The 15,629-nt window shown below is 38.7% G+C and overlaps 1 protein-coding gene across 4 annotated transcripts in view; it reads left to right on the top strand.

Moving 5' to 3' along the window:
• GALK2 (galactokinase 2) overlaps positions 1-15,629 on the top strand; it is a 163,981-nt gene that overhangs the window by 34,867 nt on the left and 113,485 nt on the right. For all 4 annotated transcript variants that reach the window (XM_080682670.1, XM_080682669.1, XM_080682672.1 and 1 more), the window contains 2 exons: positions 3,405-3,495; positions 6,633-6,779. In XM_080682670.1, coding sequence (XP_080538796.1) covers positions 3,405-3,495; positions 6,633-6,779 — 238 coding nt within the window. The remainder of the gene's footprint in view (positions 1-3,404; positions 3,496-6,632; positions 6,780-15,629) is intronic.

The raw sequence follows: 15,629 nt of genomic DNA, 5'->3' as shown, positions 1-15,629 counted from the left end.
TTAATTCATGAACACAGTATTTCTCTCCATTTATGTAGGTCTTCATTTTTGCTCAGAAGTATTTTGTTGTTTTGAAGGTACATGCTTTGTTAAAATTTTCCCTAAGTATTTACCTTTTTTTTAAAAAAAATCCTCACCCGAGGTTATTTTTCCATTGATTTTTAGAGAGAGTAGAAGAGAGGGAAAGAGAGAGAGAAACATCGATGTGAGAGAAACACATCAATTGGTTGCCTCCTGCACATGCTCCAACTAGGCCTGGGCTGGGGAAGAGCCTGCAACGAGATACGTGCCCTTGATTGGAATTTAACCTGGGACCCTTTGGTCAGCAGGCCAACGTTCTATCCACTGAGTCAAACCGCTGGGGCTAAGTATTTACTTTTTTTATAATATTGTTCTTGTAAATGGTCCAACCTAGTTCCTGACACAAATAGGGTAGACACTGGGCAAATGTTTGTTGGAAGAACAGGTGAATGAATGAAAGAAAAAAAATGTGTAAGTGGAAAGTGAATCATGTCTGCTCATTTTGAAGACTTTTTTCTTAGCTTTCTACAACATGGATATAAGAATGGAGAAAGCAGATGGGTGAGGTAATGCAGGAAAAAACATTGGTGGGAAATGAGTGCCTGTTTTTGAACCTTAGGAAAAGTCTGGGCAGAAAAATAAGACAGGGACAGAAGATGATACTCTAAGCAAATGGCATCCAAAAGAAAGCAGGTGTAGCCATACTTAGGAAAAATAGACTTCAAGCCAAAAGAGGTAATGAGAAGGCAAAGATGGACATTATGTAATGATAAGGAGGACATCAAGAAGATATAACATTTATTAATATATATGTACCCAACTCAGGAGCACCAAAATATATAAAGCAACTATTAACAGGCTTAAAGGGAGAAATTGATAGCACTAGAATAATGTAAGAGACTTTAACACCCCACTTGCACCATTGGATAGAGCCTTCAGACATAAAGTCAACAAGGAGGCCCTGGCCAGCCAGCTCAGTTGGTTAGAGCATCATCTTGATATGCCAAGGTTGTGGGTTCAATCCCCAGTCAGGGCACATACAAGGATCAACGAATGAATGCAGAAATAAGTGGTGATTAGAGGCCCCCTTCCCCCAGGATGTGGTGTTATAGAACAAGTTTTTGCTATAGCAGCTGAGCTCAGGTTGTTTCTCTTACCTGAGCTGTCTATATTTGAGAGCCAGCATTTCCCATCTACCTCGCCTCTGCCAGAGGTGTCCTAGGCGCCCTCTTCATTGCTGCTTGTGCTTCTGGAGTCACTGGTGCCTTGCTGCAGGCATTGTCACTATAGTCGCATGGGTGTCACTGCCAGGATCACAGGGATGGCATGTGCCCCCATTGCTTCTGGGGTCATTTGGGTATCGGCAATACCTTGTGGTGCAGGGATGGAAGGGGTTGGGGGGTTGCTGGGGTGCTGCCTGGTTCGCTGTTGCTGTTGACTTTTCTGTAGCTAGGAGGTCAGAGACTTCTGTGTTGCCTCCACTGCTGCTACTGAGCTCTCCAGTGAGGCAGCACTGCTGCAGCCAAGGGTGGGAGCCAGAGTCCCAGGGGCTGATGCCATGGCCACTGCTGCTCTTCTTTTCCTCCCTATTCCTCGACCCCCTTCCAGGCCACGGTGCAGGTTGGAGTTGCAGCTTGGTCTCCATCGCTGCTACTGTGCTCACCAGGGCTGTGGGCTTAGCTGCCACCCAGGAGCCAGGGACAGGAGCACCATCCCTGCTGTTCCTGAGTTCTGCCTGCCCTATGCATTCCAATCTGCCACCTCAGATGTACAGTGCATGGATCTCTCAGACTTCTAAAGCCTTGAGCAGGGGAATCTTTCCTGAGTTATTGATGCCCTACCAGTTATAGACTGAAGAGGAGAGACAAAGGGAGCATCTCACTTACCTTGATGCTGACATCATTTTTCCCAATATATTTTTACTTCTGTGGGTGATGATAAAGCTTGTCATCTGGAGTCAGACTGTATGTGTCTTTGGAGTTATTAAACCTCTCTTAGCCTCCAGAATGCCTCCTCTCTCCAGCCCATGATGCTGACTATAGAAATGATGCCCTCTTGTCTTCTATCCCACCCCGTGATACACACCATCACATGATAGTGGTATGTGATTATGACTTGTGTTCATTGGCTAGGTTACCAATACTTAAAAGATAAGCCCTTTCCTTTTTCCTTTGTTTTCTTCTGAATACCTTGCACACTTAAGTGGTCATTAAATATTTTCCTTAGGAGATGATGTATTCATGTTGTTGAGTAAAGAAAATGTATGCAAGGTATGTACTACAGTGACTGGCACATAATAGGTATTTAGTAAATTATGTGAAGAGTACTTGGTCAGTATGGGGAATGTTGCTTATTTTCTCACTTTTAAATTGATCCTTACCCCTTTTCCATTTCACATATTTTGTCCTTTGGCTGATTTAGAAGCCTATTAATTTTTCATTTTGAAATAATTTTTGACTTACAAAGAAGTCACAAAAGTAACACAAAGAATTCCTACACATTAATGGGTATATCCTCATGCATTATATCAAGGAGGCATACAATGTCCCTTTACTGGTGATGGTTAGGGTAGTACCTGCCAGATTTGTTTACTATAAAGTTATAGTTTTTTTTTCTCCTTGAAATAATATCTGGTGGGGAAATATCTGGAGTGTATATAAGTATCTTTTTTTCTCATCAAGTTTTTACTCAGTAACTTTAGCATCCATTGATTCTTTCATGAAACAGTTACCCTGGAGTTTGCCAAATCCCTGCACCACAAATTTTTTAAAATTTCCATTATTTTTCTACATCTAATTAGTTGGCATTTGACTCTAAGGAAGTGCTTTCCCTTCTCCTTCATGTAGCTAGCTATTCATTTGTTAATTTATATCAGTGTAGATTTATGGCATCTTATTTTATTCAATGAGTTATGATCATCAGAATCATCATTTGTTTTATTCCTTTTTTTCCTTAAACTGTGTATATGATAAAATTCTATTGGTGGCAGAGAGTGTGGGGAAGAAGGCTTTGAGCACTTCCATTCCAATTATCAATACGCCAAACAGCAGGGCCAAAGGATAAGATTTACACTAGCATAACAAGGACCATCATGAAATAAAAAGTGGTATAGATTGTGCTAAAACATATTGTTCCTCTCTGTTTCAGGAAATAAGAAGGGTCAGTTGGAAGTAGTTTAGTTATTAAGGTCACTATAACTTCTCTTAACTTTTAGCGGCTGGAGATGTTTGTTGTTTTGGGGTAGGCGGTGAAGTGCATATACTGTATTGAAAAATGGAAGATGAGATTTCAGTGTCACTGCCTGGGCACAAGATGGCAGCAGTCAGCCATTGATTTTGCAGCACAAAGCCTGGCCTGACAGTTACGGTGTCTTGTTTTTGCAGGGACTTCAGTACTGGTACTAACAACATTCAGATTGACAAAACCAAGCCTCTGTGGCACAACTATTTCCTATGTGGATTTAAAGGAATTCAGGTAAATTGGTTTATAAGGCACCTACTAACATTTGAGACTGTGATGTCTATTGTATCAAGATTAATTTTATTTACTCTATCGTTTTTGTCTCCTTTTAATACTAACTGATGTTTTTGTTCTGTTTTGCTAATTTATGTATTTCAGGAGATGAGGTAGATATGATTTTTTCTGGGTGGTGTTCATAGGGGCTGTTCACAAGTCAGGTACATCTGACATCTTTTTGGCTTTTTAAATTTCCCCTCCAAATTTTCTTTTGAAGGATACATTCTAGTAATATTATTCACATTTTGTTCCAGCTGCATTAATTTAACCTCTTAAGCCTCAGATCTGTTATCTATAAAATGATGTTACTGCTATCTCAACAGGGTGGTTGCAAGGATTACACAATGCTTGATGTGTAGTACACATTCAATAAATGGTAACACTATTATTATCAGGTGGACTTACAAAAAATGTAGTGAAATTTATTAGAATAAGTATTTTCCACCCTAGCAGGTTTGGCTAAGTGGATAGAGCATCGGCCTGCGGACTGAAAGGTCCCGGTTTCAATTCTGGTCAAGGGCACATGCCCGGGTTGCAGGCTTGATCCTCAGTGGGGGACGTGCAGGAGGCAGAGCTGATCAGTGATTCTCTCATCATTGATGTTTCTATCTCTTTCTCCTTCTCCCTTCCTCTCTGATTAAAAAAATAAAAAAATTAATAAGTATTTTCCTAGAAACTTTGAATAATTACTTTGAACATTTCTAATGTCATGTACAAGAATGAGAAAATAAAATATTTCCTTTCTCCTAATTAAAAAAGTGTAAAGGACAAAAAGAAAGTTGATTCGTTAAATCAATTTAATTTGTTATTAAAACCCATGTTTTAGAGAGCTTGTGTTCCTTACTGACTGGCAGTCTGATCTGAAACTTTGTTGGGAGTGGCCCAGCGCTCAGTGGCCTGTCTGTTACAGAAACACATTGCATTTATTTCTTATGTGTAGTCTCTAATTATGGAGGTTCTGGTCTTGGAGTTTCTCCTTCCCTTCTTCCTTTGTTCCTTCCATCCTTCCTTCCTTCCTTCCCCCAGATACATGGTAATAATTTATGGGAAAAGTTATTGGAAGGTTTTAAACCTTCAAATGATTTGACTTGTCGTATGTGTTATTGGGAATTACAGTATTTGGAAGCATTTACCTGGCAAATGCAATTTGATCTTCCTTATAGCAGCATGCCTTTTGTAGCATATGGGTAAGGTAACCTAAATAATGCATGTTGTTTTGTGTTGCTTTTTGAGAATTCCAGGTCCCAAAGCCATCCTTTTTGGTTTGATAACTTATGTGCAAAAGCAGGTTTGTGCAATGAATTTTTGACAGAAAAGTAATTTCAAGTTAGCCTGTTCAGAGACCTTCCAATTCAAATACTTGAAAGGTCCAAAGGATAAGCTGTTTATATTAAATCGAACATGTTATCCTTTTGGGATAGAGCTATTACAGAATTTGGCAAAAGCCATTTGCATTTCTGAATCTGTTATAAGTTTTAATTTAAACATTGCATGATAAGTTTGTAAGTATGATTCACATTCATGACACCCTGTGAATCAGTTTATGGTTAAATATATAGCATTCAACGAGGAATTTTTTTAAAACAAGCTGTCTTGATGTTCTGTATAAAAGGGCATTGGCAGCAGCAGTGTTTCAGTTTATAATCTGTTTGTATTTCTGGAAAGGAAATTTTTAGATGACTTGAAATCAAGAAGAGAAGTATACATCCAACTGAATCTCTTCTTTTGTGGTGCATGAATTTTGCCAGTTTAGGAAAAAAAGGACAAAAAAATTAAACCAGTCTTTTTTTTGGGTAGAGTTTTGTTGTTTCTTTGGTTATTCTAACAGTTCATTGAAATTTCTCCATAGAATAATATGTATGATGAAATGCATGCTTATGTAATATGATAGTATTTTATACTTTGGTTTTGAGCCATTTGAGTAATTTGCAAACAGTGGTACTTTTCTTGATGAGGAAGTGGCCTTGAATTTATTTATTTACTTTTAAAAAATATTTTAATTGATTTCAGAGAGGAAGGGAGAGGGAGAGAGAGATAGAAACATCAATGATGAGAGAGAATCATTGATTGGCTGACTCCTGCACACCCCACACTGGGGGTCAAGCCCACAACCTGGGCATGTGCCCTGTCCAGGAATTGAACCGTGACCTCCTGGTTAATAGGTCAATGCTCAACCACTGAGCAGTGCTGGCTGGACTTGAATTTATTTTTAATCTTAAACCACAAAGGTTATATGTGATAGCATCCTAAGTGTCATCCTACATATTCATCTAAGTAACCTAGAGCTTTCTATCTTTAGATCAGAGAAATAGAGTTTCCCCGCTTTGTTTAGAGTCTGTACTCTTATTTGTGGCTGAATTATAATTTGGCTGTCTTGAAAGCTACCATATGGCTAAATTGTATCTATAAACTCTAGTAAAAATCTGGATTTCCTCATATAGCTGACTTACATTAAATCACAGTGACAGTGTGCTGGCTCAGATTTCTGATTGCAATGGAGAATTTCTCATCCAAAAATTGGAGACCTGGGTCCTACTCCTAGCTCCCTACCCATGATCTTGGGAAAGTCTCTTAATATTTTGGTGCCTAGGTTTTTCCATAAGGAAAACAGAACTGAAAGTTTGGAGCCCTTTTTCTTCAGAGGCCCTTCTGAAGAAACACACTCCATAGAAATAAGCTACTACTTGATGTTAGAGTTTTACAATCTCAGAGTGTTGGGTTGTACTACATAGCAATTTAATCTATCTTGCTAATAATTGTGCATTTCATTTCTTGCTACTTGAGAAGTTTAATTATAACTGTTCAATATTTTCCCATATTTGGTCAAATCAATTAATGTCCAAGAAAAAGATAATTCAAGGCAATTTTAGGAAATGGATCAGTAGCTTTTTGTTGAACAGAGTAAAAAGTAATCCTCATATTACCATACCCTTACATAAAATGTCATAGATGCAACCGAATTGCACAAGTAGTTTCTATAAATAGCATAATAAGTCTATTGATAGACTTTTGCTCCCTGCGGAGTAAAATAACACTTTGCTACTCCTTGAATCCAACAACAAAATGACTAGTGCTGTCTTTTCTTCTATCCTTAGGAACACTTTGGTCTTAGTGACCTGGCGGGGATGAATTGCCTGGTGGATGGAACCATCCCTCCAAGTTCTGGCCTCTCCAGCTCCAGTGCATTGGTCTGTTGTGCTGGCTTGGTGACACTCACAGTTCTGGGAATGAACCTATCCAAGGTAACCTCACAGAAACCTCTTTTTCTAAAGATATTAGTATCCAAATCTGAACATTAGAATGTCTTCCTTTGGAAAACTTTGTCTTACTTAACAGACTATACATGCATTTATTGTAACTTAACAAGTCTTGCTTGTGATAAAGCAAGGTAGTTGATACACTCTAAGGTAGCTGATACCTTCCAAGCAGTGAGTATATCTGTGAATAACTATATTAAAATGCTCTTAATCTACAGTGTGGAGTTTGAATGGATGGATATCTTTTAGATCACCTCATTAACAAGTTTAGAACAAGAAATTCTAGGCCTCATGGTTGAACCTGCTTATTTTCACCTGAAACTTTAAATATTTGACAAGCAGTGGGTAAAACCAGGCAATAGAGGAACTGAACAGCATATCTGTTTATGCCAGAAGGTTAGTCACTAATATGAACTTAAAAAATATTGCATTACAGAGAGGAAGTGCTTATTTAAAGGAAACATAAATCCTACAGGAGGTCAGAAAGCCTTAACTTTACAAGTTCACATAAATCTCCAACTTTGCAGTTCAGAGCAGGTGTGCTCAGCTTTAATTAATGCTTTGAGTTCTGGTTTCAATAAAATGTTATCATATGTTCTTTTTATTTCATATACATACACTACCAAGTTTATAAATGGTTTGGGAACACAGATTGGGCATCAGGCAGATCAAGAGAAAAGACATCTACATGCTTAGTCTTTTTTAAGGCTATCTAAACTTCCAGTTTGAAAATTTTATATATAAGAGAAAAGAAGAGAGAAATGAAGGAGAAAGCAAAGCCTCATAACATTTTCCTTACCTGTCATATGTAATTATACATTAATTATCCCTTTGTAAGCAATGGCTTATTTGGAGGGAAGGATGATTTGTTTGTTATTGTTTGTTTGTTTGAGAGGAGAGAAAGCAAGGGAATGAAAGTCCATATATAAAAACTGTCTTAATTTAACCATTATTTATTTAGTGCAGGGGTCCTCAAACTTTTTAAACAGGGGGCCAGTTCACTGTCCCTCAGACTGTTGGAGGGCCAGACTATAGTTTAAAAAAAAAACTGAACAAATTCCTATGTGCACTGCGGGCCCGGGGTGAGTCGGCTGCTAAGCAGGAGAGGCAGCGGCACCCGGCGGGCCAGATAAATGTCCTCGGCGGGCCACATGTGGCCTGCGGGCCGTAGTTTGAGGACCCCTGATTTAGTGGTTCCTTTGTGCTAGGTAATGTTCAAGGCATTGAAGATATACTAGGTAGTTTTAACCCTCACCAGTGCTTATGATCCAAAAGGGGAACAGAGACAAGTACACAGGCAACTATTACAGAGTGTGATAAATGGATAAGTGCTATGCTATGGCAGCAGATCTAACTCAGATTTAGAGAGCATAGGACAGCTAAACTGAGACACAAGGGTTGTAGATGTTAGTCAAGAAATACCAATAGCATGAGAACACTGATAATATCAGATAGGCATGTATCAGGTGGAGGCCACATCATGTGGAAATATATAGGGTAAGAGTGATCATAGCTTATTGGAAGAACTAAAATAAACCTAATTTAACTGAAACACAGAGTAATTTGGATGACAGGGTAGAAGATTAGCTGCTTGTAAACCGTGTTGAGTAATTTGGGCTTTATCCTGATAGCAGTGTAAAAAAAACCATTGCAAACTTTTAGGAAGGAGGGTAACATAATCATATTTTAGAATTATCACCCTGGCTCTATTATAAAATCTAGATTTGAGGCCAACAGTATTAGCAGTAGGGAGATAATTTGGTTTAAGGGTGTGGCAGTGAAAATGGGGAGAATTGACTGGTAAATTTAAGGTCCATCTCAGACAGAATCAGTAGGACTTTATTATTGATTGGGTGTGAGGACTGGGGACACAAAGAGTCAAGGAGTATATTCAGGTCTCTGACTTGGTGTGAATCATGGGAATAAGTAATAGAGATGGAAAACTAGGTGTAGGGGAAAGTGGAAATGTTGAGTATGAGGAATCTGTGGACATGCTGATGGAGTTATTTAAAATTTAGTTACAAACAATACCTCTGAAGGGAGATCTGGACTTGAGGTGGTCTATTTGAGAGTCATTAGTATGTAATTAATTTTGAAGCCATGGGAGTAGAGGAGAATATCCAGGGAACAGTGCAGGTAGAAAGATAAGGAAGAGTATGACAGATTCTGACAGGCACACACATTTGAGGGATGGCAGAGGAAGAGATGTCCACTGAAGAGAGTGAGTAGTCATCAGACGGATGGGAGGAACACCAGAAAGCGAGGCAACAGCAAAGACAAGGAAGAGAATATTTCATGGAAGGAGTGGCAGTGGTGTCAGATGCTGCTGAGAGGGTGGGACAAAGATAAGAAGTAGCCATTAGATTTAGCATGAAAGAAGTTGAATAAAACTTTGGAAAAAGCAGTTTAAAATAAGAAGGGGTTGAAGAGTCTATGAGAGGTAAAAAAGTCTGGCTATGCCTGGAAAAAGAGATAACCTGGTGTCTGTGATGGCTTGAAGTCAAGGAATTAATTTCTTTTTTAATGGAAGGATTGGTGAAACTTTTTTTTTTGGCATTTTTTTTTCTGGCCCTTCAATGGTGTGAATATCTAAGGGAAAAGAAGGTAAAGAAAACTTGAACCTTTGGAATTAAATTTGGATGTCCCTGTGCTTTCAAAGTAAAAAGTAGCAACTATTTTGCCATAAAAACAGACACGTAGATCAATGGAATGGAATAGAGAGTCCAAAAATAAGCCCACGCGTATATGCTTAATTAATTTATGACAAAGAAGCCAAGAATATACAATGCAGAAAGGACAGTCTCTCCAATAAATGATGTTGGGAAAACTGGACAGCCACATGCCAAAGAATGAAACAGGACCCTATCTTACACCATACATAAAAAGGAACTCAAAATGAATTAACCACTTGTAAGACCTGAAACCATAAAAGTCCTAGAAAAAAATATTGGTGGTAAGTTCCTTGATATGGTCTTGGTGATCATTTTTTAAAATTTGACATCAAAAGCAACAGCAACAAAAACAAAAAATAAATAAATGGGGTTACATCAAATTAAAAAGCTTCTGTACAGCAAAGGAGAAAAAACCCAAACAATCCAATTAAAAAGATGGGCAGAATATTTGAATATTTTTCCAAAGGAGACAAACAAATGGTTAATAGACACATGAAAAGATGCTCAGCATTACTAATCATGTGAAAAATGCAAATACAAATCACGATGATGCATTACCTCAGATCTGTTAAAATGGTTATTATCGAAATGATAAGAAATAACAAGTGTTGGCAAGGATGTGGAGAAAAGGGAACCATTGTGCACTGTTGGTGGGAATGTAAATTGGTGCAGGCACTATGGAAAACACTATGCCCTATACAATTGAAGACAATAATTACTGCATCAAAAAGGTAGCCCTACTTATCATATCCCATGTGGAACTTGTTAATTCATTAATACACTAAATGTCATATGTCTGAAACCAGTCTGATGATTTATAAGTCACCCAGAAAATCTGGAAGACAGAAACTACAAGTCAGAATGGAACTGAGAGAAGAGTATGGTGTGATAAAAGACCTATGAAATAGAAAAGGCTAGAGGTTTCAAGATGACAGAATGAAGACATATCTACTCTTTCTTTTTCCATCACTTATTCATTCTTCTTTTCTCAAATAATCATCCCCAAACAGCAGGGCGACAAGAAAAGAAGGCACAAGTTCCATCTTTGATATAATCAAAGAGACATAAGTAACCCTAAACCATAAGATACAAAGATGGATAGTAGGTAAAGGATGGTGCATGACTTAGCAGACTGGAGAAAGGTCAGAGCCAAGTGCTTGTGAAGGGAGGGCTTACTCATAGCCCTCTGGAAAGGCTTAGATTAGAGGCACCAGTATCAGAAAAGGCAGGTGGGAATTTATTTGAAAGTCTTTCTGAGGATCCATTAGACTCTCAGAGCCCACTGGTTAAGTAAGGAGACCATTTCCTTCCACCTTTGCAGGAGTCTCTGGAGAAATAACACGGGGGCTCTAAGTATAAAGAAAGGCAGGAGGAGAACAGAATTGAAAATCAGGGCATTAAAGGATGTTCTGCATCTCAACAATGGCATTCCCAACTCCCTTCCTCTGGTCAGCTCTGGCACACTGGCAGCCTTGCCAACCCCACTGGGAATACTGGACAATCCTTCTGAGAGGAAACTGAGCCATCCTGGAGACAAAATGACATTTGGTGACCTCCTCCCACAAAAATTCTCTTGCTACTCTAATACCCTGTTAGAAGCCCATTTACAAAGTTTCTAATCAGCTTTTTAGTGACTCACTATTAAATATGATAGAACATTAAGAGATAATTAGACTTTGGAAGAAAGCCTCCAATATGAAGCAAACAAACAGAGAAGAAAGGACTCAGAGAAAACAGGGACAATGCTGAAAGCAGAAAAACGCTTCAAAGAAGCCTCGATGTCCTCAGAGATAAAAGAGAATGTTCTAGAAAGAATAGAATGTTATTTCAAAAAGATGAACAAACAATAAGAAAGTGCTTTTGGGCATTAAAAATATGATAGCTAAAACAAAATGTACTGTAAAAGGATTGCAAGAACTCTCTGCTGGAATAGGAAATAAAAAGAGCTGGACAATAAGAGAGAGAAAGATAGGAAAATTTATAAATCAATTCCAGAAATTTGATATATGACTAGTAAGGTGAAATAGAGGAAACTGTCACTAGAAAATTATTAAAAAATTTTTTTCTCCAAAATCAACAAACGACAAGTGCTGGCAAGGATGCGGAGAAAAGGAACCTTCGTGCACTGCTGGTGGGAATGCAGACTGGTGAAGCCACTGTGGAAAACAGTATGGAGTTCCCTCAAAAAGTTAAAAATGCAACTCCCATTTGACCCAGTAATCCCACTTCTAGGACTATATCCCAAGAAACCAGAAACACCAATCAGAAAGGATATATGCACCCCTATGTTCATAGCAACATAATTTACAATAGCTAAGATTTGGAAACAGCCTAAGTGCCCATCAGCAGATGAGTGGATTAAACAACTGTGGTACATCTACAAATGGAGTACTACACCGCTATAAAAAAGAAGGAACTTTTACCATTTGCAACAGCATGGGTGGAACTGGAGAGCATTATGCTAAGCAAAATAAGCCAGTCGGAGAGAGATAAATATCACATGATCTCACTCATATGTGGGATATAATGATCAACATAAACTGATGAACAAAAATAAATCCAGAGACAAGGTAGCACTGAACAGATTGTCCAACCTCAGAGAGAAGGCGGGCGGGGAGGTTAAAGTTCAACCAAAGGACGTGTATGCATGCATATTGGCATAACCAATGGACACAGACACTGGGGCAGTGGTGGCTTGCCCTCAGGGGTGAGAGTGGCCTGGGGGGTGTCCATCAGGGAAAAAGGAGGCATATGTAATACTTTAAACAACAACAAAAAATATTTCTCCTAAGTAAAAACATGAATTCTCAGATTGAAAGGTGCTCACTAAATGCTCAACATAATAAATGAAAAAAAATCCCCAAATTATACCTCAATAAAAAAATTTTTAAAGACAAAAAAGAAAAAAAAAACACACATACACCAAATCAAAGTATACCATCTGGGAATTTTGAAACTTGAATGTTAATAGAAAGCACATTAAAGCTGATTGAGAGAGCAAGAGAAAAGAAGGGAAATGTAACAAAGGATCATGAATGAAAATTATCAAAAACAACTTTAGAAGATGCAAAGCAACAGAGTAATATCTTCAAAATATGAATTTAGCTTATAGTAAGTGAATTGATAAAGTATAAGGATAGAATAAAATATTCTCAAACTTTCAAAGTCTAGAAGTCTACAGGATGTAATCCATGCAAAAACTGGGGAATAAACCAAGAAAGAAGATGACATGGGAACTGGGAAATGGGGAATCCTATGTAGGAGAGAGAAGCTGGGTAGTTTTTGAACATTAGTGAAGGGAAATCCCAACATAACTTATACCCATGACATCTAGCAGTTAGAAAACTCTCAGTACAGATTCGAACCAGAAGAGGGAGGGAACAAGTGAAATTGATAAATCTTATCAGGAAAATCTTATTTGGCTCATAAACAAACAATATCTTAATAATGCATTGAATATGGATTTAACCAAAATTTTGGCATAAATTTATTGAGAAAGATTGTAAGCAAGGGAAGTGGGTGTAAGTGAGCTAGAATCCTCATTTACCATAATAGGAAGGCGGTAGATAAACTTTAAAATGGAATTATCAGGAGGTAGCAGGTAACTGAGACTTAATCACTTAAAGCCAGGGCCAAGTGTTGACAGTGACTCTGGGCACAGCACTGGGGGTGGGGATGAAAGGGTGAGACTAGGGACTGCTTTTGTTATTATAATCCTTTTAGCTCGTTTGATCTCTTAGATTACATGCATAAATTCCTTCTGTGAAAGTAAAAATTAATTGAAAATAAAGAGAAGGATAGAGGGAAGTGGTTAATGGAATGAAAGGTAAGAGGGGCAAGGGATGACCCAAATTAGTGTAGTTGGGGGAGCTGGAAGATGAAGAGGGGAGAAGGGATTCAATGAGTCAAAGTTAGAGATTGAGAACAGATGAGCTGCTGGACTGTGACCAGATCAAAAAGGCCTAGGGAGAGGCTTGTTGATGGGTTTTGGGTGAAAGAATCCAAGAAAATGCAGGCATCTTCCAGTTAATGGCAGCAGTCCATTCCAAAAACCAGAGGTCTGCACAGGCGGGGGCCTATTTCTTATTATTTTAAGTAGGAGAAATTATAATGCATTACTCAACTCCACTAACTAATTTTCTACAATGTTATAAAAACACAGTAAACAATGGTAAGGTATGTACACATATAATACCTTAATAAAAATTTGAAAAAAAAAAAAAAAACCACAGTAAAAATTCCTCTATATAAGTAACTCAGAAATATAATGAAAAAGACTCAAAACAGACTTCTTGAACATCAAACAATTAATATGGTTGTTAACAAGCAGTTACTTTACATACTAATCCTCTGTATGTCTTCTCTGTCAACACCTGGTGTTCCAGTATTTTGCATACTATTTGGTTAACAGTGTTGTCTTTAGGTATTGGTATGTAACTATATATTTTTTCTTACATGAACACCTTATATTGAGAGATACATACAATCTATGAAATCTAAGTATCAAAACCCAGGAGGTGCTCTATTCGGAAAATGTTAGTTGGTGAGACATTCTGTAAGGTATACCTGCACTTTGTCAGCTCAGGATTCAGGTTGCTCTAGACTTGTGTCCAGTTTCTTTGTGTTCTTAGGGTTGTCCTTGGAGACCAAGTTCCTCTTAAGGATCTTAGATTAGAGATAGCTGCCTTGCTTGGGTGATAGTTTACAACTCTAAAGGCAAGCCCTAGATAATAAAGTGTGTTAGGTTGACTTTTCCCTACAAAATCTTTTCTCTGCTGGGGTAAGGTGAAGTGTTGATTTTGAATTCATGAGATGATGGACTGAGCAAGTGATGGTCAGAAGATCCACTTTGGAGGATTGGGGGGTACAGTTGAAGAATATACAGCTGAGTTGTATCCCTCATATTGAAGTGTAAGGAGGAAAAATCCCTTATTACCTTAGTTGATGAAGGTTGAAATGACCAGCAGGGAGCAGTAGAGTAGGATAGTATTCTATGTGTGGGTATCTTTGGCATTTTGTCAAAAATATAATTCTTGTGCCCTGTCTGGGTGGCTTGGTTGGTTGGATCATTGCTATATACACCAAAAATAAAAAGATTGCAGGTTCGATCCCTGGTCTGAGTGCATGTACGAGGCAGCCTATTGGTGTTTCTCTCTCACATCGATGTTTCTCTCTCTCTCTCTCTCTCCCTCCCCTTCGTGAAACTTAACTTGGGGTGAGGATAAAAAACAAAAAAAGTGCCTGCCTGGTGTGGCTCAGTGGTTGAGTGGTGACTTGTGAACCAGGAGGTCACGGTTTGATTCCCAGTCAGGGCACACACCCGGGTTATGGGCTTGATCCCCAGTGTAGGGTGTGCAGGAGGCAGCTGATCAATGATTCTCTCTCATCATTAATGTTTCTATCTCTCTCTCCCTCTCCCTCTCTAAAATAAATAAAAATATGTTCAAAAAAGAAAAAAAGAGTAATTCTTGTGACTCCGAGTAACCCAGAATATGGATTGGGCATAAAACTTTCCTTGAGGGTTGCAGTCCATTGAGAAGCTGGGGAAGCTCAGAATTAGGTATAAAGAACCCTGTTCATTATTTGGAAGCCTGGCCTAACAGGAATAACACTGGATTTGCGTCCCAGAGAAGATGCTTTTCAACTACAGTATAAATTTCTTAAGTCTTGGAAGCAGCTATTCACGGACATTTACTGGATACCTTCTATGTGCCAGGCATTGTAGTAGGCAGCGAGGATACAGCTGAGAATAAATTGGTGAGACCCTGCTTTCATGGAACTTACATGCTGGTGCTTGTGGTGATAATGAATAGCTATCCAAATAATTACCCTATCTAATAAAAGAGTAATATGCAAATTAACCATCACTCCACCACACCCACCAGCCACGCCCAGCAGCCAATCAGGAGCGAGTATGTAAATTAACCCAACCAAGATGGTGGTTAATTTGCATATCCAAGAGTAGAGCAAAGACTGAAGACAGCGTAGAAGGAAGCCAAGCATTGCAGAAGGGAGCGAAGCTGCGGAGAAGGAAGCAAGTGGGGCCTGCGGAGAAGGGAGGGAAGCAGGCGGGGGCGGGGGAGGGGGGTAGAAGGGAGAGAAGCAGACCATTGCAGCAAGCCCTATTGCAGGAATCTTCCTGCAGCGGGCCTCTAGTATAGTA

Source organism: Plecotus auritus (assembly GCF_963455305.1).
Source record: "Plecotus auritus genome assembly, chromosome: 1".
Lineage (NCBI taxonomy): Eukaryota > Metazoa > Chordata > Mammalia > Chiroptera > Vespertilionidae > Plecotus > Plecotus auritus.
Note: the sequence above shows the minus strand (reverse complement) of the source record. Positions and strands in the feature narration are given on the sequence as shown.